General features: G+C 48.2%; 1 protein-coding gene across 1 annotated transcript in view; it reads right to left on the bottom strand.

The window, feature by feature from the left end:
* The window catches only part of LOC135507208 (phosphatidylinositol 4-kinase type 2-beta-like), a 59,629-nt gene that overhangs the window by 1,339 nt on the left and 30,514 nt on the right, over window positions 1-27,776 (bottom strand). Inside the window, exons 5-10 of the mRNA XM_064926798.1 lie at window positions 22,891-23,022; window positions 21,986-22,139; window positions 19,508-19,569; window positions 6,284-6,353; window positions 6,071-6,204; window positions 2,961-3,020 (exon numbers count right to left, since the gene is read on the bottom strand). Of these exons, the coding sequence (XP_064782870.1) occupies window positions 2,961-3,020; window positions 6,071-6,204; window positions 6,284-6,353; window positions 19,508-19,569; window positions 21,986-22,139; window positions 22,891-23,022 (612 nt within the window). The remainder of the gene's footprint in view (window positions 1-2,960; window positions 3,021-6,070; window positions 6,205-6,283; window positions 6,354-19,507; window positions 19,570-21,985; window positions 22,140-22,890; window positions 23,023-27,776) is intronic.

The raw sequence follows: 27,776 nt of genomic DNA, 5'->3' as shown, positions 1-27,776 counted from the left end.
GTCGGAGTGGAAGAACTTGACTGGCCTGCACAGAGTCCTGACCTCAACCCCATCGAACACCTTTGGGATGAATTGGAAGGCTCGTGGCTGAAAGGAAGCAAGTCCCCACAGCAATGTTCCAACATCTAGTGGAAAGCCTTCCCAGAAGAGTGGAGGCTGTTATAGCAGCAATGTTCCAACATCTAGTGGAAAGCCTTCCCAGAAGAGTGGAGGCTGTTATAGAAGCAATGTTCCAACATCTAGTGGAAAGCCTTCCCAGAAGAGTGGAGGCTGTTATAGCAGCAATGTTCCAACATCTAGTGGAAAGCCTTCCTTGAAGAGTGGAGGCTGTTATAGCAGCAATGTCCCAACATCTAGTGGAAAGCCTTCCCAGAAGAGTGGAGGCTGTTATAGCAGCAATGTCCCAACATCTAGTGGAAAGCCTTCCCAGAAGAGTGGAGGCTGTTATAGCAGCAATGTTCCAACATCTAGTGGAAAGCCTTCCCAGAGGAGTGGAGGCTGTTATAGCAGCAATGTTCCAACATCTAGTGGAAAGCCTTCCCAGAAGAGTGGAGGCTGTTATAGCAGCAATGTTCCTACATCTAGTGGAAAGCCTTCCCAGAAGAGTGGAGGCTGTTAAAGCAGCAATGTTCCAACATCTAGTGGAAAGCCTTCCCAGAAGAGTGGAGGCTGTTATAGCAGCAATGTTCCTACATCTAGTGGAAAGCCTTCCCAGAAGAGTGGAGGCTGTTATAGCAGCAATGTTCCTACATCTAGTGGAAAGCCTTCCCAGAAGAGTGGAGGCTGTTATAGCAGCAATGTTCCATCATCTAGTGGAAAGCCTTCCCAGAAGAGTAGAGGCTGTTATAGCAGCAATGTTCCTACATCTAGTGGAAAGCCTTCCCAGAAGAGTGGAGGCTGTTGTCACAGCAACGGGTGGACCAACTCCATGTTAATGACACCGCTCAGCAGCTGCCCGTGATTTTGGAATGAGGGGTTTGCCAAGCAGGTATTATTCTGGTATTCCATGTACATATACACAGTGTCTCAATCAGCACCCTATTCCCTATATAGTGCACTACTTTAGACCAGAGTAGTACACTATATAGGGAATAGGGTGCCATAGGGCTCTGGTCTAAAGTAGTACACTATATAGGGAATAGGGTGACCAGAGTAGTACACTATATAGGGAATATAGTGCCAGAGGGCTCTGATCTAAAGTAGTGCACTATATAGGGAATAGGGTGCCATAGGGCTCTGGTCTAAAGTAGTGCACTATATAGGGAATAGGGTGCCATAGGGCTCTGGTCTAAAGTAGTGCACTATATAGGGAATAGGGTGCCATAGGGCTCTGGTCTAAAGTAGTGCACTATACAGGGAATAGGGTGACCAGAGTAGTACACTATATAGGGAATATAGTGCCATAGGGCTCTGGTCTAAAGTAGTACACTATATAGGGAATAGGGTGCCATAGGGATTTGGTCTAAAGTAGTGCCCTATATAGGGAATATAGTGCCATAGGGCTCTGGTCTAAAGTAGTGCACTATATAGGGAATATAGTGCCATAGGGCTCTGGTCTAAAGTAGTACACTATATAGGGAATAGGGTGCCATAGGCCTCTGGTCTAAAGTAGTACACTATATAGGGAATAGGGTGCCATAGGGCTCTGATCTAAAGTAGTGCACTATATAGGGAATAGGGTGCCATAGGGCTCTGGTCTATAGTAGTGCACTATATAGGGAATAGTGTGCCATAGGGCTCTGATCTAAAGTAGTGCACTATATAGGGAATAGGGTGCCATAGGGCTCTGATCTAAAGTAGTGCACTATATAGGGAATAGGGTGCCATAGGGCTCTGGTCTAAAGTAGTGCACTATATAGGGAATAGGGTGCCATAGGGCTCTGGGCTAAAGTAGTGCACTATATAGGGAATAGTGTGCCATAGGGCTCTGGGCTAAAGTAGTACACTATATAGGGAATAGTGTGCCATAGGGCCCTGGTATAAAGTAGTGCACTATATAGGGAATATAGTGCCATAGGGCTCTGGTCTAAAGTAGTGCACTATATAGGGAATATAGTGCCACATGGCTCTGGTCTAAAGTAGTGCACTATATAGGGAATAGTGTGCCATAGGGCTCTGGGCTAAAGTAGTGCACTATATAGGGAATAGGGTACCATAGGGCTCTGGTCTAAAGTAGTGCACTACATAGGGAATAGGGTGCCATAGGGCTCTGGTCTAAAGTAGTGCACTATATAGGGAATAGTGTGCCATAGGGCTCTGGGCTAAAGTAGTACACTAAATAGGGAATAGGGTGCTATAGGGCTCTGGTCTAAAGTAGTGCCCTATATAGGGAATAGGGTGACCAGAGTAGTGCACTATATAGGGAATAGGGTGCCATAGGGCTCTGATCTAAAGTAGTGCACTATATAGGGAATAGGGTGCCATAGGACTCTGGTCTATAGTAGTGCACTATATAGGGAATAGGGTGCCATAGGGCTCTGGTCTAAAGTAGTACACTATATAGGGAATAGGGTGCCATAGGGCTCTGGTCTAAAGTAGTGCACTATATAGGGAATAGGGTGCCATAGGGCTCTGGGCTAAAGTAGTGCACTATATAGGGAATAGGGCTCTGGTCTAAAGTAGTGCACTATATAGGGAATAGGGCTCTGGTCTAAAGTAGTGCACTATATAGGGAATAGGGTGCCATAGGACTCTGGTCTATAGTAGTGCACTATATAGGGAATAGGGTGCCATAGGGCCCTGGTCTAAAGTAGTGCACTATATAGGGAATAGGGTGCCATAGGGCTCTGGTCTAAAGTAGTGCACTATATAGGGAATAGGGTGCCATAGGGCTCTGATCTAAAGTAGTGCACTATATAGGGAATAGGGTGCCATAGGGCTCTGGTCTAAAGTAGTGCACTACATAGGGAATAGGGTGCTACTTTACTTTATCCACAAAGGTAAACAGGAAGAGAACTCACCTGTCCTCTCATGACTGACATCTGCTTTTCAAACATGGTCTTGTCAAAACCTTTATCTGCCTGAAACACAAACAGAGAGAGAGTGAGGTTGGAGACAGAGAGAGACAGAGAGCGAGAGAAAGAGAGACAGAACGAGAGACAGAGAGAGACAGAGAGCGAGAGGGAGACAGAGAGAGACAGAGAGCGAGAGAAAGAGAGACAGAACGAGAGACAGAGAGAGACAGAGAGCGAGAGAGAGACAGAGAGCGAGAGAGAGACAGAGAGCGAGAGAGAGACAGAGAGCGAGAGAGAGACAGAGAGCGAGAGAGAGACAGAGAGCGAGAGACAGACAGAGAGCGAGAGACAGACAGAGAGACAGACAGACAGACAGACAGAGCGAGAGACAGACAGAGAGCGAGAGACAGACAGAGAGCGAGAGACAGACAGAGAGCGAGAGACAGACAGAGAGCGAGAGACAGACAGAGAGCGAGAGACAGACAGAGAGCGAGAGACAGACAGAGAGCGAGAGACAGACAGAGAGCGAGAGACAGACAGAGAGCGAGAGACAGACAGAGAGCGAGAGACAGACAGAGAGCGAGAGACAGACAGAGAGCGAGAGACAGACAGAGAGCGAGAGACAGACAGAGAGCGAGAGACAGACAGAGAGCGAGAGACAGACAGAGAGCGAGAGACAGACAGAGAGCGAGAGACAGACAGAGAGCGAGAGACAGACAGAGAGCGAGAGACAGACAGAGAGCGAGAGACAGACAGAGAGCGAGAGACAGACAGAGAGCGAGAGACAGACAGAGAGCGAGAGACAGACAGAGAGCGAAGACAGACAGAGAGCGAGAGACAGACAGAGAGCGAGAGACAGACAGAGAGCGAGAGACAGACAGAGAGCGAGAGACAGACAGAGAGCGAGACAGACGAGACAGACAGAGCGAGCGAGACAGACAGAGAGCGAGAGACAGACAGAGAGCGAGAGACAGACAGAGAGCGAGAGACAGACAGAGAGCGAGAGACAGACAGAGAGCGAGAGACAGACAGAGAGCGAGAGACAGACAGAGAGCGAGAGACAGACAGAGAGCGAGAGACAGACAGAGAGAGAGAGAGAGAGAGAGAGAGAGAGACAGACAGAGCGAGCGAGCGAGACAGAGAGAGCGAGCGAGACAGAGAGAGCGAGAGACAGAGAGAGCGAGAGACAGACAGAGCGAGAGACAGACAGAGAGCGAGAGACAGACAGAGAGCGAGAGACAGACAGAGAGCGAGAGACAGACAGAGAGCGAGAGACAGACAGAGAATAGCGAGAGACAGACAGAGAGCGAGAGACAGACAGAGAGCGAGAGACAGACAGAGAGCGAGAGACAGACAGAGAGCGAGAGACAGACAGAGAGCGAGAGACAGACAGAGAATAGCGAGAGACAGACAGAGAGCGAGAGACAGACAGAGAGCGAGAGACAGACAGAGAGCGAGAGACAGACAGAGAGCGAGAGACAGACAGAGAGCGAGAGACAGACAGAGAGCGAGAGACAGACAGAGAGCGAGAGACAGACAGAGAGCGAGAGACAGACAGAGAGCGAGAGACAGACAGAGAGCGAGAGACAGACAGAGAGCGAGAGAGACAGAGAGCGAGAGACAGACAGAGAGCGAGAGACAGACAGAGAGCGAGAGACAGACAGAGAGCGAGAGACAGACAGAGAGCGAGAGACAGACAGAGAGCGAGAGACAGACAGAGAGCGAGAGACAGACAGAGAGCGAGAGACAGACAGAGAGCGAGAGACAGACAGAGAGCGAGAGACAGACAGAGAGCGAGAGACAGACAGAGAGCGAGAGACAGACAGAGAGCGAGAGACAGACAGAGAGCGAGAGACAGACAGAGAGCGAGAGACAGACAGAGAGCGAGAGACAGACAGAGAGCGAGAGACAGAGAGCGAGAGACAGAGAGCGAGAGACAGAGAGCGAGAGACAGAGAGCGAGAGACAGAGAGCGAGAGACAGAGAGCGAGAGACAGAGAGCGAGAGACAGAGAGCGAGAGACAGAGAGCGAGAGACAGAGAGCGAGAGACAGAGAGCGAGAGACAGAGAGCGAGAGACAGAGAGCGAGAGACAGAGAGCGAGAGACAGAGAGCGAGAGACAGAGAGCGAGAGACAGAGAGCGAGAGACAGAGAGCGAGAGACAGAGAGCGAGAGACAGAGAGCGAGAGACAGAGAGCGAGAGACAGAGAGCGAGAGACAGAGAGCGAGAGAAAGAGAGAGAGAGAGAGCGAGAGAAAGAGACAGAGAGCGAGAGAAAGAGACAGAGAGCGAGAGAAAGAGACAGAGAGCGAGAGAAAGAGACAGAGAGCGAGAGAAAGAGAGCGAGAGACAGAGAGACAGAGAGCGAGAGACAGAGAGAAAGAGAGAGAGAAAGAGAGACAGAGAGAGAGAGACAGAGAGAGAGAGAGAGAGAGACAGACAGAGAGCGAGAGAAAGAGACAGAGAGCGAGAGAAAGAGAGCGAGAGACAGAGAGACAGAGAGCGAGAGACAGAGAGAAAGAGAGAGAGAGAAAGAGAGACAGAGAGAGAGAGAAAGAGAGACAGAGAGAGAGACAGAGAGAGAGAGACAGACAGAGAGCGAGAGAAAGAGAGAGAGAGAGAGAGAAAGAGAAAGAGAGCGAGAGAAAGAGAGACAGAGCGAGAGAAAGAGAGCGAGAGACAGAGAGCGAGAGACAGAGAAAGAGAGCGAGAGACAGAGAGAGAGAGCGAGAGACAGAGAGACAGAGAGACAGAGACAGAGAGACAGAGAGCGAGAGACAGAGAAAGAGAGAGAGAGAGAGAGAGAGAGAAAGAGCGAGAGACAGAGACAGAGAGCGAGAGAAAGAGAGACAGAGCGAGAGAAAGAGAGCGAGAGACAGGGAGCGAGAGACAGAGAAAGAGAGCGAGAGACAGAGAGAGAGAGCGAGAGACAGAGAGACAGAGAGCGAGAGACAGAGAGACAGAGAGCGAGAGACAGAGAGACAGAGAGCGAGAGACAGAGACAGAGAAAGAGAGAGAGAGAGAGAGAGAGAGAGAGAGAGAGAGAGAGAGAGAGAAAGAGCGAGAGACAGAGAGACAGAGAGAGCGAGAGAAAGAGAGCGAGAGACAGATATCCACCATAAACAGTTCGTAGAGGTCTTCACAGAGGTCCTGAACGAAGTTCATGTCTGACAGACGGGACAGCACCAGCTCTCTGCTCTCCTGGGAGAAGGGCACTTTAGCCTGGGGCAGACACGCCCACTGGAACGGGTCTATAGGGGACAGGAGAGGACCAGTAAGGGGGTGTATCTGTGTGTGTGTGTGTGTGTGGGGGGGGCAACAGTAACTTACAGGCTCTCCACTCGTCAGGGTGTTTGAAGGGGAAGGCCAGGCCGTTGTCTATAGCTGCTATCTGGATGGCCTGATAGAGATACGACACATTGATTAGATGCATATTGTTCAGTATTGATTAGCTACATATTGTTCAGTATTGATTAGCTACATATTGTTCAGTATTGATTGATGGGTGTCTATAACCTGGTCTCTACTCTCTGTTCTGTCTGGATGGCCTGATAGAGAGACACTTATTGATTAGCTACATATTGTTCAGTATTGATTAGATACATATTGTTCAGTATTGATTGATGGTGGTCTATAACCTGGTCTCTACTCTCTGTTCTGTCTGGGTGGCCTGATAGAGAGACACTTATTGATTAGCTACATATTGTTCAGTATTGATTGATGGTTGTCTATAACCTGGTCTCTACTCTCTGTTCTGTCTGGGTGGCCTGAGAGAGACACTTATTGATTAGCTACATATTGTTCAGTATTGATTAGCTACATATTGTTCAGTATTGATTAGCTACATATTGTTCAGTATTGATTGATGGTTGTCTATAACCTGGTCTCTACTCTCTGTTCTGTCTGGATGGCCTGATAGAGACACTTATTGATTAGCTACATATTGGTCAGTATTGATTGATGGTTGTCTATAACCTGGTCTCTACTCTCTGTTCTGTCTGGGTGGCCTGATAGAGAGACACTTATTGATTAGCTACATATTGGTCAGTATTGATTGATGGTTGTCTATAACCTGGTCTCTACTCTCTGTTCTGTCTGGGTGGCCTGATAGAGAGACACTTATTGATTAGCTACATATTGTTCAGTATTGATTAGCTACATATTGTTCAGTATTGATTAGCTACATATTGTTCAGTATTGATTGATGGTTGTCTATAACCTGGTCTCTACTCTCTGTTCTGTCTGGGTGGCCTGATAGAGAGACACTTATTGATTAGCTACATATTGTTCAGTATTGATTAGCTACATATTGTTCAGTATTGATAGAATTGCATAAAAAACTCTTTCAATGGTCGACTGTCAAGGAAATTATAGAATAATTATATACAAATCAGGTTTTTTATTGATTTTTATGATTCATCACTCTGAAAGGAGAACCGGTGAACATGATAAACTGGGTCCAACACTTTGGTCACACATGGAGCAGAACCAACTGGGTCTGGTCCAAAACGTGGAGCAGAACCAACTGGGTCTGGTCCAAAACGTGGAGCAGGACCAACTGGGTCTGGTCCAAAACGTGGAGCAGAACCAACTGGGTCTGGTCCAAAACGTGGAGCAGGACCAACTGGGTCTGGTCCAAAACATGGAGCAGGACCAACTGGGTCTGGTCCAAAACATGGAGCAGAACCAACGCCACAGAAACACAGATGAGACATGCTTATTTTCAGGGCAGTGAAGTCCTGGGAACTCCCAAAAAGAGAATTCATTCATAAAAATGTCTTGAACAATGAGAGTGGAGAGAAGAGATTATTTCAATACGTTCTGTTGGATTTAAATTGGGGGGGGGGGGAGTAACTTGTATTATGTTTAGGTAATAGGAATGTGGGTGTTCCTGGATGTTTCTCGTTACATTTTTTAAGGACTCTCTGAAGACTAGCCCCCTGGGCTAAAGGAGGTGGACCAGCCCCCTGGGCTAAAGGAGGTGGACCAGCCCCCTGGGCTAGAGGAGGTGGACCAGCCCCCCGGGCTAGAGGAGGTGGACCAGCCCCCCGGGCTAGAGGAGGTGGACCAGCCCCCTGGGCTAAATAAAGGAGGTGGACCAGCCCCCTGGGCTAAATAAAGGAGGTGGACCAGCCCCCTGGGCTAAATAAAGGAGGTGGACCAGCCCCCTGGGCTAAATAAAGGAGGTGGACCAGCCCCCTGGGCTAAAGGAGGTGGACCAGCCCCCTGGGCTAAAGGAGGTGGACCAGCCCCCTGGGCTAAAGGACTAGCCCCCCGGGCTAAAGGAGGTAGACCAGCCTCCCGGACTAAAGGAGGTAGACCAGCCCCCTGGGCTAAAGGACTAGCCCCCGGGCTAAAGGAGGTAGACCAGCCCCCCGGGCTAAAGGAGGTGGACCAGCCCCCCGGGCTAAAGGAGGTGGACCAGCCCCCCGGGCTAAAGGAGGTGGACCAGCCCCCCGGGCTAAAGGAGGTGGACCAGCCCCCCGGGCTAAAGGAGGTGGACCAGCCCCCCGGGCTAAAGGAGGTGGACCAGCCCCCTGGGCTAAAGGAGGTGGACCAGCCCCCTGGGCTAAAGGAGGTGGACCAGCCCCCTGGGCTAAAGGAGGTGGACCAGCCCCCTGGGCTAAAGGACTAGCCCCCCGGGCTAAAGGACTAGCCCCCCGGGCTAAAGGAGGTAGACCAGCCCCCCGGGCTAAAGGAGGTAGACCAGTCCCCCGGGCTAAAGGAGGTAGACCAGCCCCCCGGGCTAAAGGAGGTAGACCAGCCCCCCGGGCTAAATGAGGTAGACCAGCCCCCCGGGCTAAAGGACTAGCCCCCCAGGCTAAAGGAGGTAGACCAGCCCCCCGGGCTAAAGGAGGTGGACCAGCCCCCCGGGCTAAAGGAGGTGGACCAGCCCCCCGGGCTAAAGGAGGTGGACCAGCCCCCCGGGCTAAAGGAGGTGGACCAGCCCCCCGGGCTAAAGGAGGTGGACCAGCCCCCCGGGCTAAAGGAGGTGGACCAGCCCCCTGGGCTAAAGGAGGTGGACCAGCCCCCTGGGCTAAAGGACTAGCCCCCCGGGCTAAAGGACTAGCCCCCCGGGCTAAAGGAGGTAGACCAGCCTCCCGGACTAAAGGAGGTAGACCAGCCCCCTGGGCTAAAGGACCAGCCCCCCGGGCTAAAGGAGGTAGACCAGCCCCCCGGGCTAAAGGAGGTAGACCAGCCCCCCGGGCTAAATGAGGTAGACCAGCCCCCCGGGCTAAATGAGGTAGACCAGCCCCCCGGGCTAAAGGAGGTAGACCAGCCCCCCGGGCTAAAGGAGGTAGACCAGCCCCCCGGGCTAAAGGAGGTAGACCAGCCCCCCGGGCTAAAGGAGGTAGACCAGCCCGGAAGGGGGACCAGCCCCCTGGGCTAAAGGAGGTGGACCAGCCCCCTGGGCTAAAGGAGGTGGGCCAGCCCCCTGGGCTAAAGGAGGTGGGCCAGCCCCCTGGGCTAAAGGAGGTGGGCCAGCCCCCTGGGCTAAAGGAGGTGGACCAGCCCCCTGGGCTAAAGGAGGTGGACCAGCCCCCTGGGCTAAAGGAGGTGGACCATCCCCCTGGGCTAAAGGAGGTGGACCATCCCCCTGGGCTAAAGGAGGTAGACCAGCCCCCTGGGCTAAAGGAGGTGGACCAGCCCCCCGGGCTAAAGGAGGTGGACCAGCCCCCCGGGCTAAAGGAGGTAGACCAGCCCGGAGGTAGACCAGCCCCCCCGGGCTAAAGGAGGTAGACCAGCCCCCTGGGCTAAAGGAGGTAGACTAGCCCCCTGGGCTAAAGGAGGTAGACTAGCCCGGAGGTAGACCAGCCCCCCCGGGCTAAAGGAGGTAGACCAGCCCCCTGGGCTAAAGGAGGTAGACTAGCCCCCTGGGCTAAAGGAGGTAGACTAGCCCCCTGGGCTAGAGGACCAGCCCCCTGGGCTAAAGGAGGTAGACTAGCCCCCTGGGCTAGAGGACCAGCCCCCTGGGCTAAAGGAGGTAGACCAGCCCCCTGGGCTAGAGGAGGTAGACCAGCCCCTGGGCTAAAGGAGGTAGACTAGCCCCCTGGGCTAGAGGAGGTAGACCAGCCCCCTGGGCTAAAGGAGGTAGACTAGCCCCCTGGGCTAGAGGAGGTAGACCAGCCCCCTGGGCTAAAGGAGGTAGACTAGCCCCCTGGGCTAGAGGACCAGCCCCCTGGGCTAGAGGACCAGCCCCCTGGGCTAGAGGACCAGCCCCCTGGGCTAAAGGACCAGCCCCCTGGGCTAAAGGAGGTAGACTAGCCCCCTGGGCTAGAGGACCAGCCCCCTGGGCTAGAGGACCAGCCCCCTGGGCTAGAGGACCAGCCCCCTGGGCTAAAGGAGGTAGACTAGCCCCCTGGGCTAGAGGACCAGCCCCCTGGGCTAGAGGACCAGCCCCCTGGGCTAAAGGAGGTAGACCAGCCCCCTGGGCTAGAGGACCAGCCCCCTGGGCTAGAGGACCAGCCCCCTGGGCTAAAGGACCAGCCCCCTGGGCTAAAGGACCAGCCCCCTGGGCTAAAGGACCAGCCCCCTGGGCTAGAGGACCAGCCCCCTGGGCTAGAGGACCAGCCCCCTGGGCTAGAGGACCAGCCCCCTGGGCTAGAGGACCAGCCCCCTGGGCTAAAGGACCAGCCCCCTGGGCTAAAGGACCAGCCCCCTGGGCTAAAGGAGGTAGACTAGCCCCCTGGGCTAAAGGAGGTAGACTAGCCCCCTGGGCTAGAGGAGGTAGACTAGCCCCCTGGGCTAAAGGAGGTAGACTAGCCCCCTGGGCTAGAGGAGGTAGACTAGCCCCCTGGGCTAAAGGACCAGCCCCCTGGGCTAGAGGAGGTAGACTAGCCCCCTGGGCTAGAGGAGGTAGACTAGCCCCCTGGGCTAGAGGAGGTAGACTAGCCCCCTGGGCTAAAGGACCAGCCCCCTGGGCTAGAGGACCAGCCCCCTGGGCTAAAGGACCAGCCCCCTGGGCTAGAGGAGATAATCATCATATCAACCAGATACAACACTTCGTGATCAGGGGTGGTGGGTGGATTAATTGCTTGATTGGTTAAGTACCATGTTGGTCACTGGTGGGTAGCAGGAAGTGGTTTGACCTTAACCACACTGTTAACCCTACCGTCTAACCCTGACCTTAACCCTACCGTCTAACCCTGACCTTAACCCTACAGTCTAACCCTGACCTTAACCCTACCGTCTAACCCTGACCTTAACCCTACCGTCTAACCCTGACCTTAACCCTACCGTCTAAACCTGACCTTAACCCTACCGTCTAACCCTACCGTCTAACCCTGACCTTAACCCTACCGTCTAAACCTGACCACACTGTTAACCCTACCGTCTAACCCTGACCTTAACCCTACCGTCTAACCCTGACCTTAACCCTACCGTCTAACCCTGACCTTAACCCTACCGTCTAACCCTGACCTTAACCCTACCGTCTAACCCTGACCTTAACCCTACCGTCTAACCCTGACCTTAACCCTACCGTCTAACCCTGACCTTAACCCTACCGTCTAACCCTGACCTTAACCCTACCGTCTAACCCTGACCTTAACCCTACCGTCTAACCCTGACCTTAACCCTACCGTCTAACCCTGACCTTAACCCTACCGTCTAACCCTGACCTTAACCCTACCGTCTAACCCTGACCTTAACCACACTGTTAACCCTACCGTCTAACCCTGACCTTAACCCTACCGTCTAACCCTGACCTGAACCCTACCGTCTAACCCTGACCTTAACCACACTGTTAACCCTACCGTCTAACCCTGACCTTAACCCTGACCTTAACCCTGACCTGAACCACACTGTTAACCCTACCGTCTAACCCTGACCTTAACCCTACCGTCTAACCCTGACCTTAACCCTACCGTCTAACCCTGACCTTAACCCCACCGTCTAACCCTGACCTTAACCCCACCGTCTAACCCTGACCTTAACCCTACCGTCTAACCCTGACCTTAACCCCACCGTCTAACCCTGACCTTAACCACACTGTTAACCCTACCGTCTAACCCTGACCTTAACCCTACCGTCTAACCCTGACCTTAACCCTACCGTCTAACCCTGACCTTAACCCTACCGTCTAACCCTACCGTCTAACCCTGACCTTAACCCTACCGTCTAACCCTGACCTTAACCCTACCGTCTAACCCTGACCTTAACCCTACCGTCTAACCCTGACCTTAACCCTACCGTCTAACCCTGACCTTAACCCTACCGTCTAACCCTGACCTGAACCCTACCGTCTAACCCTGACCTTAACCCTACCGTCTAACCCTGACCTTAACCCTACCGTCTAAACCTGACCTTAACCCTACCGTCTAACCCTGACCTTAACCCTACCGTCTAACCCTGACCTGAACCCTACCGTCTAACCCTGACCTGAACCCTACCGTCTAACCCTGACCTTAACCCTACCGTCTAACCCTGACCTTAACCCTACAGTCTAACCCTGACCTTAACCCTACCGTCTAACCCTGACCTTAACCCTACCGTCTAACCCTGACCTGAACCCTACCGTCTAACCCTGACCTTAACCCTACCGTCTAACCCTGACCTTAACCCTACCGTCTAACCCTGACCTTAACCCTACCGTCTAACCCTGACCCTACCGTCTAACCCTGACCTGAACCTCACCGTTAACCCTACCGTCTAACCCTGACCTTAACCACACCGTTAACCCTACCGTCTAACCCTGACCTTAACCACACCGTTAACCCTACCGTCTAACCCTGACCTTAACCCTACCGTCTAACCCTGACCTTAACCCTACCGTCTAACCCTGACCTTAACCCTACCGTCTAACCCTGACCTGAACCACACTGTTAACCCTACCGTCTAACCCTGACCTTAAACCTACCGTCTAACCCTGACCTTAACCCTACCGTCTAACCCTGACCTTAACCCTACCGTCTAACCCTGACCTGAACCCTACCGTCTAACCCTGACCTGAACCCTACAGTCTAACCCTGACCTTAACCCTACAGTCTAACCCTGACCTTAACCCTACCGTCTAACCCTGACCTTAACCCTACCGTCTAACCCTGACCTTAACCCTACCGTCTAACCCTGACCTTAACCCTACCGTCTAACCCTGACCTTAACCCTACCGTCTAACCCTGACCTTAACCCTACCGTCTAACCCTGACCTTAACCCTACCGTCTAACCCTGACCTTAACCCTACCGTCTAACCCTGACCTTAACCCTACCGTCTAACCCTGACCTTAACCCTACCGTCTAACCCTGACCTTAACCCTACCGTCTAACCCTGACCTTAACCCTACCGTCTAACCCTGACCTTAACCCTACCGTCTAACCCTGACCTTAACCCTACCGTCTAACCCTGACCTTAACCCCACCGTCTAACCCTGACCTTAACCCCACCGTCTAACCCTGACCTTAACCCCACCGTCTAACCCTGACCTTAACCCTACCGTCTAACCCTGACCTTAACCCTACCGTCTAACCCTGACCTTAACCCTACCGTCTAACCCTGACCTTAACCCTACCGTCTAACCCTGACCTTAACCACACTGTTAACCCTACCGTCTAACCCTGACCTTAACCCTACCGTCTAACCCTGACCTTAACCCTACCGTCTAACCCTGACCTTAACCCTACCGTCTAACCCTGACCTTAACCACACTGTTAACCCTACCGTCTAACCCTGACCTTAACCCTACCGTCTAACCCTGACCTTAACCCTACCGTCTAACCCTGACCTTAACCCTACCGTCTAACCCTGACCTTAACCCTACCGTCTAACCCTGACCTTAACCCTACCGTCTAACCCTGACCTTAAAGATGAAAAAAAAACACGTTTTTGTTTTCATTCAGTTTTATAATCTAGCCAATTTTGACTTTGCAGCTGGCCTATCTCAATGGGGAAATCGCTCAGATTCATGGCAATAAAACATCAACCTGATTATATAAAGGTAATGAATGAATGAATGCCAGCTAGATAAGAGTCAGAGTCTAGTCCTCTGAGACAGTCCTATATCATACTGAATGGTAACTAGTCCTCTGAGACAGTCCTATATCATACTGAATGGTAACTAGTCCTCTGAGACAGTCCGATATCATACTGAATGGTAACTAGTCCTCTGAGACAGTCCTATATCATACTGAATGGTAACTAGTCCTCTGAGACAGTCCGATATCATACTGAATGGTAACTAGTCCTCTGAGACAGTATTACATCATACTGAATGGTAACTAGTCCTCTGAGACAGTATTAAAGCATACTGAATGGTAACTAGTCCTCTGAGACAGTATTACATCATACTGAATGGTAACTAGTCCTCTGAGACAGTATCACATCATACTGAATGGTAACTAGTCCTCTGAGACAGTCCTATATCATACTGAATGGTAACTAGTCCTCTGAGACAATAATAAATCATACTGAATGGTAACTAGTCCTCTGAGACAGTCCTATATCATACTGAATGGTAACTAGTCCTCTGAGACAGTCCTATATCATACTGAATGGTAACTAGTCCTCTGAGACAGTCCTATATCATACTGAATGGTAACTAGTCCTCTGAGACAGTATTACATCATACTGAATGGTAACTAGTCCTCTGAGACAGTCCTATATCATACTGAATGGTAACTAGTCCTCTGAGACAATAATAAATCATACTGAATGGTAACTAGTCCTCTGAGACAGTCCTATATCATACTGAATGGTAACTAGTCCTCTGAGACAGTCCTATATCATACTGAATGGTAACTAGTCCTCTGAGACAGTCCTATATCATACTGAATGGTAACTAGTCCTCTGAGACAGTATTACATCATACTGAATGGTAACTAGTCCTCTGAGACAGTCTTATATCATACTGAATGGTAACTAGTCCTCTGAGACAGTCCTATATCATACTGAATGGTAACTAGTCCTCTGAGACAGTATTAAATCATACTGAATGGTAACTAGTCCTCTGAGACAGTATTAAATCATACTGAATGGTAACTAGTCCTCTGAGACAGTATTACATCATACTGAATGGTAACTAGTCCTCTGAGACAGTATCACATCATACTGAATGGTAACTAGTCCTCTGAGACAGTCCTATATCATACTGAATGGTAACTAGTCCTCTGAGACAATAATAAATCATACTGAATGGTAACTAGTCCTCTGAGACAGTATTAAATCATACTGAATGGTAACTAGTCCTCTGACCAGTCATATATCATACTGAATGGTAACTAGTCCTCTGAGACAGTATTAAATCATACTGAATGGTAACTAGTCCTCTGAGACAGTCCTATATCATACTGAATGGTAACTAGTCCTCTGAGACAGTATTAAATCATACTGAATGGTAACTAGTCCTCTGAGACAGTATTACATCATACTGAATGGTAACTAGTCCTCTGACCAGTCCTATATCATACTGAATGGTAACTAGTCCTCTGAGACAGTATTACATCATACTGAATGGTAACTAGTCCTCTGAGACAGTATTAAATCATACTGAATGGTAACTAGTCCTATATCATACTGAATGGTAACTAGTCCTATATCATACTGAATGGTAACTAGTCCTATATCATACTGAATGGTAACTAGTCCTCTGAGACAGTCCTGTATCATACTGAATGGTAACTAGTCCTATATCATACTGAATGGTAACTAGTCCTCTGAGACAGTCCTATATCATACTGAATGGTAACTAGTCCTCTGAGACAGTCCTATATCATACTGAATGGTAACTAGTCCTCTGAGACAGTCTTATATCATACTGAATGGTAACTAGTCCTCTGAGACAGTCCTATATCATACTGAATGGTAACTAGTCCTCTGAGACAGTATTACATCATACTGAATGGTAACTAGTCCTCTGAGACAGTCCTATATCATACTGAATGGTAACTAGTCCTCTGAGACAGTCCTATATCATACTGAATGGTAACTAGTCCTCTGAGACAGTCCTATATCATACTGAATGGTAACTAGTCCTCTGAGACAGTATTAAATCATACTGAATGGTAACTAGTCCTCTGAGACAGTATTACATCATACTGAATGGTAACTAGTCCTCTGACCAGTCCTATATCATACTGAATGGTAACTAGTCCTATATCATACTGAATGGTAACTAGTCCTATATCATACTGAATGGTAACTAGTCCTATATCATACTGAATGGTAACTAGTCCTCTGAGACAGTCCTGTATCATACTGAATGGTAACTAGTCCTATATCATACTGAATGGTAACTAGTCCTCTGAGACAGTCCTATATCATACTGAATGGTAACTAGTCCTCTGAGACAGTCCTATATCATACTGAATGGTAACTAGTCCTCTGAGACAGTCTTATATCATACTGAATGGTAACTAGTCCTCTGAGACAGTCCTATATCATACTGAATGGTAACTAGTCCTCTGAGACAGTATTACATCATACTGAATGGTAACTAGTCCTCTGAGACAGTCCTATATCATACTGAATGGTAACTAGTCCTCTGAGACAGTCCTATATCATACTGAATGGTAACTAGTCCTCTGAGACAGTCCTATATCATACTGAATGGTAACTAGTCCTCTGAGACAGTATTAAATCATACTGAATGGTAACTAGTCCTCTGAGACAGTATTACATCATACTGAATGGTAACTAGTCCTATATCATACTGAATGGTAACTAGTCCTCTGAGACAGTCCTATATCATACTGAATGGTAACTAGTCCTCTGAGACAGTATTAAATCATACTGAATGGTAACTAGTCCTCTGAGACAGTATTAAATCATACTGAATGATAACTAGTCCTCTGAGACAGTATTACATCATACTGAATGGTAACTAGTCCTCTGACCAGTCCTATATCATACTGAATGGTAACTAGTCCTCTGAGACAGTCCTATATCATACTGAATGGTAACTAGTCCTCTGAGACAGTCCTATATCATACTGAATGGTAACTAGTCCTCTGAGACAGTCCTATATCATACTGAATGGTAACTAGTCCTCTGAGACAGTATTACATCATACTGTAGAGTGTTGAATGGTAACTAGTCCTCTGAGACAGTATTACATCATACTGAATGGTAACTAGTCCTCTGAGACAGTATTACATCATACTGAATGGTAACTAGTCCTCTGAGACAGTATTAAATCATACTGAATGGTAACTAGTCCTCTGAGACAGTATTAAATCATACTGAATGGTAACTAGTCCTCTGAGACAGTCCTATATCATACTGAATGGTAACTAGTCCTCTGAGACAATAATAAATCATACTGAATGGTAACTAGTCCTCTGAGACAGTATTAAATCATACTGAATGGTAACTAGTCCTCTGACCAGTCATATATCATACTGAATGGTAACTAGTCCTCTGAGACAGTATTAAATCATACTGAATGGTAACTAGTCCTCTGAGACAGTCCTATATCATACTGAATGGTAACTAGTCCTCTGAGACAGTATTAAATCATACTGAATGGTAACTAGTCCTCTGAGACAGTATTACATCATACTGAATGGTAACTAGTCCTCTGACCAGTCCTATATCATACTGAATGGTAACTAGTCCTCTGAGACAGTATTACATCATACTGAATGGTAACTAGTCCTCTGAGACAGTATTAAATCATACTGAATGGTAACTAGTCCTATATCATACTGAATGGTAACTAGTCCTATATCATACTGAATGGTAACTAGTCCTATATCATACTGAATGGTAACTAGTCCTCTGAGACAGTCCTGTATCATACTGAATGGTAACTAGTCCTATATCATACTGAATGGTAACTAGTCCTCTGAGACAGTCCTATATCATACTGAATGGTAACTAGTCCTCTGAGACAGTCCTATATCATACTGAATGGTAACTAGTCCTCTGAGACAGTCTTATATCATACTGAATGGTAACTAGTCCTCTGAGACAGTCCTATATCATACTGAATGGTAACTAGTCCTCTGAGACAGTATTACATCATACTGAATGGTAACTAGTCCTCTGAGACAGTCCTATATCATACTGAATGGTAACTAGTCCTCTGAGACAGTCCTATATCATACTGAATGGTAACTAGTCCTCTGAGACAGTCCTATATCATACTGAATGGTAACTAGTCCTCTGAGACAGTATTAAATCATACTGAATGGTAACTAGTCCTCTGAGACAGTATTACATCATACTGAATGGTAACTAGTCCTCTGACCAGTCCTATATCATACTGAATGGTAACTAGTCCTATATCATACTGAATGGTAACTAGTCCTATATCATACTGAATGGTAACTAGTCCTATATCATACTGAATGGTAACTAGTCCTCTGAGACAGTCCTGTATCATACTGAATGGTAACTAGTCCTATATCATACTGAATGGTAACTAGTCCTCTGAGACAGTCCTATATCATACTGAATGGTAACTAGTCCTCTGAGACAGTCCTATATCATACTGAATGGTAACTAGTCCTCTGAGACAGTCTTATATCATACTGAATGGTAACTAGTCCTCTGAGACAGTCCTATATCATACTGAATGGTAACTAGTCCTCTGAGACAGTATTACATCATACTGAATGGTAACTAGTCCTCTGAGACAGTCCTATATCATACTGAATGGTAACTAGTCCTCTGAGACAGTCCTATATCATACTGAATGGTAACTAGTCCTCTGAGACAGTCCTATATCATACTGAATGGTAACTAGTCCTCTGAGACAGTATTAAATCATACTGAATGGTAACTAGTCCTCTGAGACAGTATTACATCATACTGAATGGTAACTAGTCCTCTGACCAGTCCTATATCATACTGAATGGTAACTAGTCCTCTGAGACAGTCCTATATCATATTGAATGGTAACTAGTCCTCTGAGACAGTCCTATATCATACTGAATGGTAACTAGTCCTCTGAGACAGTCCTATATCATACTGAATGGTAACTAGTCCTCTGAGACAGTATTAAATCATACTGTAGAGTGTTGAATGGTAACTAGTCCTCTGAGACAGTATTACATCATACTAAATGGTAACTAGTCCTCTGAGACAGTATTACATCATACTGAATGGTAACTAGTCCTCTGAGACAGTATTAAATCATACTGAATGGTAACTAGTCCTCTGAGACAGTATTAAATCATACTGAATGGTAACTAGTCCTCTGAGACAGTATTACATCATACTGAATGGTAACTAGTCCTCTGAGACAGTATTACATCATACTGAATGGTAACTAGTCCTCTGAGACAGTATCACATCATACTGAATGGTAACTAGTCCTCTGAGACAGTCCTATATCATACTGAATGGTAACTAGTCCTCTGAGACAGTATCACATCATACTGAATGGTAACTAGTCCTCTGACACAGTCCTATATCATACTGAATGGTAACTAGTCCTCTGAGACAGTCCTATATCATACTGAATGGTAACTAGTCCTCTGAGACAGTATTAAATCATACTGTAGTGTGTTATAACTATGAGTCATGGTACAGAGTACACAGTCCACGTGTCACTCCTTTCAAAACACACACATGATCTATGGACTGCAGTCCACACACACACACACACACAGCTCACCTTCTCTCCCTCTCCTTCCCCTGGCTTCTCATACTTGATCAACCAGTTGTCATTTCCTCGGTCTGATGGAGAGAAAGAGGGAGGGAGAAGAGAGAGAACGGAGAGGAAGGGTGAACGGGTTAGAGTATGCATAGGAGGAGAACACAATGCAAAGCTATAGGGAGATGTCTCAGGGCATGAATGAACTTTTTATTTTATCTTTATTTAACCAGGCAAGTCAGTTTAAGAACAAATTCTTATTTTCAATGACGGCCTAGGAACAGTGGGTTAACTGCCTGTTCAGGGGCAGAACGACAGATTTGTACCTTGTCAGCTCGGGGGGGTTTGAACTCGCAACCTTCCGGTTACTAGTCCAACGCTCTAACCACTAGACTACCCTGCCGCCTCTACACTCTAACCACTAGGCTACCCTGCCGCCTCTACACTCTAACCACTAGGCTACCCTGCCGCCTCTACACTCTAACCACTAGGCTACCCTGCCGCCTCTACACTCTAACCACTAGGCTACCCTGCCGCCTCTACACTCTAACCACTAGGCTACCCTGCCGCCTCTACACTCTAACCACTAGACTACCCTGCCACCTCTACACTCTAACCACTAGGCTACCTACCTCCTCTACATTCTAACCACTAGACTACCCTGCCGCCCCTACACTCTAACCACTAGGCTACCTACCTCCTCTACATTCTAACCACTAGACTACCCTGCCACCTCTACACTCTAACCACTAGGCTACCTACCTCCTCTACATTCTAACCACTAGGCTACCCTGCCGCCCCTACACTCTAACCACTAGACTACCTGCCTCCTCTACACTCTAACCACTAGGCTACCTGCCTCCTCTACACTCTAACCACTAGGCTACCCTGCCGCCTCTACACTCTAACCACTAGACTACCTGCCTCCTCTACACTCTAACCACTAGACTACCTGCCTCCTCTACACTCTAACCACTAGACTACCCTGCCGCCTCTACGCTCTAACCACTAGGCTACCCTGCTGCCTCTACACTCTAACCACTAGACTACCTGCCTCCTCTACACTCTAACCACTAGGCTACCCTACCTCCTCTACACTCTAACCACTAGACTACCTGCCTCCTCTACACTCTAACCACTAGGCTACCCTGCCTCCTCTACACTCTAACCACTAGACTACCTGCCTCCTCTACACTCTAACCACTAGTCTACCTGCCACCTCTACACTCTAACCACTAGGCTACCCTGCCGCCTCTACACTCTAACCACTAGACTACCCTGCCACCTCTACACTCTAACCACTAGACTACCCTGCCTCCTCTACACTCTAACCACTAGACTACCCTGCCGCCTCTACACTCTAACCACTAGGCTACCTACCTCCTCTACACTCTAACCACTAGACTACCCTGCCGCCTCTACACTCTAACCACTAGGCTACCTGCCTCCTCTACACTCTAACCACTAGACTACCTGCCTCCTCTACACTCTAACCACTAGACTACCTGCCTCCTCTACACTCTAACCACTAGGCTACCTACCTCCTCTACACTCTAACCACTAGACTACCCTGCCACCTCTACACTCTAACCACTAGACTACCCTGCCTCCTCTACACTCTAACCACTAGACTACCCTACCTCCTCTACACTCTAACCACTAGACTACCCTGCCACCTCTACACTCTAACCACTAGACTACCCTGCCTCCTCTACACTCTAACCACTAGGCTACCCTGCCTCCACTACACTCTAACCACTAGGCTACCTACCTCCTCTACACTCTAACCACTAGACTACCTGCCTCCTCTACACTCTAACCACTAGGCTACCCTGCCGCCTCTACACTCTAACCACTAGGCTACCTACCTCCTCTACACTCTAACCACTAGACTACCTACCTCCTCTACACTCTAACCACTAGGCTACCCTGCCGCTCCTTATAAAAATCTGTTTTATTTTTTGGCCTGATGCCATTCTGTTTTCTCCCATTTTGACACCAAGTTTTCACTCTCAGAAAATCTCCCTCTAATACTACAACAGGAGACCACTTTTGGGGTCCGGAAAAAAACATCTAGGAATGGTTGATTTTTGGTTGTGTTTTGTTGTCTGTAGTTTATGCCTTCCCATTACCCCCCTCCACCATGGGGGGACTCTGTTATACAACGTTGCCATAAAACAAAATGCTTGCGCACTTCCACAGCGTGCCAGTGGCCATCGAAGGTGAAATCTCACTGAAATCAGTTGACGTCAAACAGCAGGCAGGTCAAGACTCCGGTGAGGGCGACGAGCACGCAGACGAGCTTCCCCGAGATGGTTTCTGACAGTAAAAAAAATCTTCTGTTTGTGCAAACCCACAGTTTCATCAGCTGTCAAGGGTGGCTGGTCTCAGACGAAGCCGCAGGTGAAGAAGCCGGATGTGGAGGTCCTGGGTTTGCACAAACAGATACTCCTTCCTGTGAGCGCGCGCACACACACACACACACACACACCCCCCTACCGGTGTTTCTGATGACGTAGTCCAGAATGACGAGCCTCTCAAACTGAGACTGGAGCTGTTTCCTGATGTTCTCTGGGAGAGGCTCCGCCTCAAAACGTCTCAACCAATAGTCAGCCTCATGGTACCCTTCCACGAACAGCTGGAACGAACCAAGCTGACACACACACACACACACACACACACACAGAAAGATGCAAAAACACACACACACACACACACACACACACTGTAATGTCAGGACACCTTGTGGGGCTAAGACATAGGGTCAGGAATAAGACTGGTGGGGTCAGGGTACCTTGGGGGGGCTAAGACATAGGGTCAGGAATAAGACTGGTAGGGTCAGGGTACCTTGGGGGGGGCTAAGACATAGGGTCCGGATTAAGGCTGGTAGGGTCAGGGGTTAGGGGTCAGGGTACCTTGGGGGGGCTAAGACATAGGGTCAGGAAAAAGACTGGTAGGGTCAGGGGTCAGGGTACCTTGGGGGTTAAGACATAGGGTCCGGATTAAGGCTGGTAGGGTCAGGGGTTAGGGGTCAGGGTACCTTGGGGGCAAAGACATAGAGTCAGGAATAAGACTGGCTGGGTCAGGGGTCTGGGTACCTTGGGGGGCTAAGACATAGGGTCAGGAATAAGACTGGTGGGGTCAAGGGTTAGGGGTCAGGGTACCTTGGGGGCTAAGACATAGGGTCAGGAATAAGACTGGTAGGGTCAAGGGTTAGGGGTCAGGATACCTTGGGGGCTAAGACATAGGGTCAGGAATAAGACTGGTAGGGTCAGGGTACCTTGGGGGCTAAGAGATGGGGTCAGGAATAATACTGGTAGGGTCAGGGGTCAAGGTACCTTGGAGGGCTAAGACATAGGGTCAGGAAAAAGACTGGTAGGGTCAAGGGTCAGGGGTCAGGGTACCTTGGGAGGCAGGCCCACTCTGTGGAAGTGTCGTCCTACTTTGGGAACCATCTCCAGGGCGTATTTCTTCCCTCTGGACTTCGCCCTGTCGATAGTGTTGTAGTGAAATGTCTCACTGACTAGATACACAGCCTGGAAGACACACAGCCTGTTATTATCACTGACTAGACACACAGCCTGCTATCATCACTGACTAGACACACAGCCTGCTATCATCACTGACTAGACACACAGCCTGTTATTATCACTGACTAGACACACAGCCTGCAATTATCACTGACTAGACACACAGCCTGTTATTATCACTGACTAGACACACAGCCTGTTATCATCACTGACTAGACACACAGCCTGTTATTATCACTGACTAGACACACAGCCTGCTATTATCACTGACTAGACACACAGCCTGCTATTATCACTGACTAGACACACAGCCTGCTATTATCACTGACTAGACACACAGCCTGGAAGACACACAGCCTGCTATTATCACTGACTAGACACACAGCCTGCTATTATCACTGACTAGACACACAGCCTGTAATCATCACTGACTAGACACACAGCCTGTTATCATCACTGACTAGACACACAGCCTGTTATTATCACTGACTAGACACACAGCCTGTTATTATCACTGACTAGACACACAGCCTGCTATTATCACTGACTAGACACACAGCCTGCTATCATCACTGACTAGACACACAGCCTGCTATTATCACTGACTAGACACACAGCCTGCTATTATCACTGACTAGACACACAGCCTGTTATTATCACTGACTAGACACACAGCCTGCTATTATCACTGACTAGACACACAGCCTGCTATCATCACTGACTAGACACACAGCCTGCTATTATCACTGACTAGACACACAGCCTGCTATCATCACTGACTAGACACACAGCCTGTTATTATCACTGACTAGACACACAGCCTGTTATCATCACTGACTAGACACACAGCCTGTTATTATCACTGACTAGACACACAGCCTGCTATTATCACTGACTAGACACACAGCCTGCTATTATCACTGACTAGACACACAGCCTGCTATTATCACTGACTAGACACACAGCCTGGAAGACACACAGCCTGCTATTATCACTGACTAGACACACAGCCTGCTATTATCACTGACTAGACACACAGCCTGTAATCATCACTGACTAGACACACAGCCTGTTATCATCACTGACTAGACACACAGCCTGTTATTATCACTGACTAGACACACAGCCTGTTATTATCACTGACTAGACACACAGCCTGCTATTATCACTGACTAGACACACAGCCTGCTATCATCACTGACTAGACACACAGCCTGCTATTATCACTGACTAGACACACAGCCTGCTATTATCACTGACTAGACACACAGCCTGTTATTATCACTGACTAGACACACAGCCTGCTATTATCACTGACTAGACACACAGCCTGCTATCATCACTGACTAGACACACAGCCTGCTATTATCACTGACTAGACACACAGCCTGCTATTATCACTGACTAGACACACAGCCTGGAAGACACACAGCCTGTTATTATCACTGACTAGGCACACAGCCTGTTATTATCACTGACTAGGCACACAGCCTGTTATTATCACTGACTAGGCACACAGCCTGTTATCATCACTGACTAGACACACAGCCTGTTATCATCACTGACTAGACACACAGCCTGTTATCATCACTGACTAGACACACAGCCTGGAAGACACACAGCCTGTTATCATCACTGACTAGACACACAGCCTGTTATTATCACTGACTAGACACACAGCCTGTTATTATCACTGACTAGACACACAGCCTGCTATTATCACTGACTAGACACACAGCCTGTTATCATCACTGACTAGACACACAGCCTGGAAGACACACAGCCTGTTATCATCACTGACTAGACACACAGCCTGTTATCATCACTGACTAGACACACAGCCTGTTATCATCACTGACTAGACACACAGCCTGCTATTATCACTGACTAGACACACAGCCTGTTATCATCACTGACTAGACACACAGCCTGTTATCATCACTGACTAGACACACAGCCTGTTATCATCACTGACTAGACACACAGCCTGCTATTATCACTGACTAGACACACAGCCTGTTATCATCACTGACTAGACACACAGCCTGTTATTATCACTGACTAGACACACAGCCTGTTATCATCACTGACTAGACACACAGCCTGTTATCATCACTGACTAGACACACAGCCTGGAGGACACACAGCCTGTTATCATCACTGACTAGACACACAGCCTGTTATCATCACTGACTAGACACACAGCCTGTTATTATCACTGACTAGACACACAGCCTGTTATTATCACTGACTAGACACACAGCCTGGAAGACACACAGCCTGTTATCATCACTGACTAGACACACAGCCTGCTATTATCACTGACTAGACACACAGCCTGTTATCATCACTGACTAGACACACAGCCTGTTATTATCACTGACTAGACACACAGCCTGGAAGACACACAGCCTGTTATCATCACTGACTAGACACACAGCCTGCTATTATCACTGACTAGACACACAGCCTGTTATCATCACTGACTAGACACACAGCCTGTTATTATCACTGACTAGACACACAGCCTGGAAGACACACAGCCTGTTATCATCACTGACTAGACACACAGCCTGTTATTATCACTGACTAGACACACAGCCTGGAGGACACACAGCCTGTTATCATCACTGACTAGACACACAGCCTGCTATCATCACTGACTAGACACACAGCCTGTTATTATCACTGACTAGACACACAGCCTGTTATCACCACTGACTAGACACACAGCCTGTTATCATCACTGACTAGACACACAGCCTGTTATTATCACTGACTAGACACACAGCCTGTTATTATCACTGACTAGACACACAGCCTGTTATCACCACTGACTAGACACACAGCCTGTTATCATCACTGACTAGACACACAGCCTGTTATTATCACTGACTAGACACACAGCCTGTTATTATCACTGACTAGACACACAGCCTGTTATTATCACTGACTAGACACACAGCCTGTTATCATCACTGACTAGACACACAGCCTGTTATTATCACTGACTAGACACACAGCCTGTTATCATCACTGACTAGACACACAGCCTGCTATCATCACTGACTAGACACACAGCCTGGAGGACACACAGCCTGTTATTATCACTGACTAGACACACAGCCTGTTATCATCACTGACTAGACACACAGCCTGCTATTATCACTGACTAGACACACAGCCTGTTATCATCACTGACTAGACACACAGCCTGTTATCATCACTGACTAGACACACAGCCTGTTATTATCACTGACTAGACACACAGCCTGTTATCATCACTGACTAGACACACAGCCTGCTATTATCACTGACTAGACACACAGCCTGTTATCATCACTGACTAGACACACAGCCTGTTATCATCACTGACTAGACACACAGCCTGTTATCATCACTGACTAGATACACAGCCTGTTATCATCACTGACTAGACACACAGCCTGTTATCATCACTGACTAGATACACAGCCTGCTATTATCACTGACTAGACACACAGCCTGCTATTATCACTGACTAGACACACAGCCTGGAAGACACACAGCCTGTTATTATCACTGACTAGACACACAGCCTGCTATTATCACTGACTAGACACACAGCCTGTTATTATCACTGACTAGACACACAGCCTGTTATCATCACTGACTAGACACACAGCCTGTTATTATCACTGACTAGACACACAGCCTGTTATCATCACTGACTAGACACACAGCCTGTTATTATCACTGACTAGACACACAGCCTGTTATTATCACTGACTAGACACACAGCCTGTTATCATCACTGACTAGACACACAGCCTGCTATTATCACTGACTAGACACACAGCCTGTTATTATCACTGACTAGACACACAGCCTGTTATCATCACTGACTAGACACACAGCCTGTTATCATCACTGACTAGACACACAGCCTGTTATCATCACTGACTAGACACACAGCCTGTTATCATCACTGACTAGACACACAGCCTGTTATTATCACTGACTAGACACACAGCCTGTTATCATCACTGACTAGACACACAGCCTGTTATCATCACTGACTAGACACACAGCCTGTTATCATCACTGACTAGACACACAGCCTGTTATTATCACTGACTAGACACACAGCCTGTTATCATCACTGACTAGACACACAGCCTGGAAGACACACAGCCTGTTATTATCACTGACTAGACACACAGCCTGGAAGACACACAGCCTGTTATCATCACTGACTAGACACACAGCCTGTTATTATCACTGACTAGACACACAGCCTGTTATCATCACTGACTAGACACACAGCCTGTTATCATCACTGACTAGACACACAGCCTGTTATCATCACTGACTAGACACACAGCCTGTTATCATCACTGACTAGACACACAGCCTGGAAGACACACAGCCTGCTATTATCACTGACTAGACACACAGCCTGCTATTATCACTGACTAGACACACAGCCTGTTATCATCACTGACTAGACACACAGCCTGTTATTATCACTGACTAGACACACAGCCTGTTATCATCACTGACTAGACACACAGCCTGTTATTATCACTGACTAGACACACAGCCTGATATTATCACTGACTAGACACACAGCCTGTTATTATCACTGACTAGACACACAGCCTGGAAGACACACAGCCTGTTATCATCACTGGCTAGACACACAGCCTGGAGGACACACAGCCTGCTATTATCACTGACTAGACACACAGCATGTTATCATCACTGACTAGACACACAGC

The sequence above is a fragment of the Oncorhynchus masou genome, chromosome 20, assembly GCF_036934945.1.
Source record: "Oncorhynchus masou masou isolate Uvic2021 chromosome 20, UVic_Omas_1.1, whole genome shotgun sequence".
NCBI classification, from domain to species: Eukaryota; Metazoa; Chordata; class Actinopteri; order Salmoniformes; family Salmonidae; genus Oncorhynchus; species Oncorhynchus masou.
Note: the sequence above shows the minus strand (reverse complement) of the source record. Positions and strands in the feature narration are given on the sequence as shown.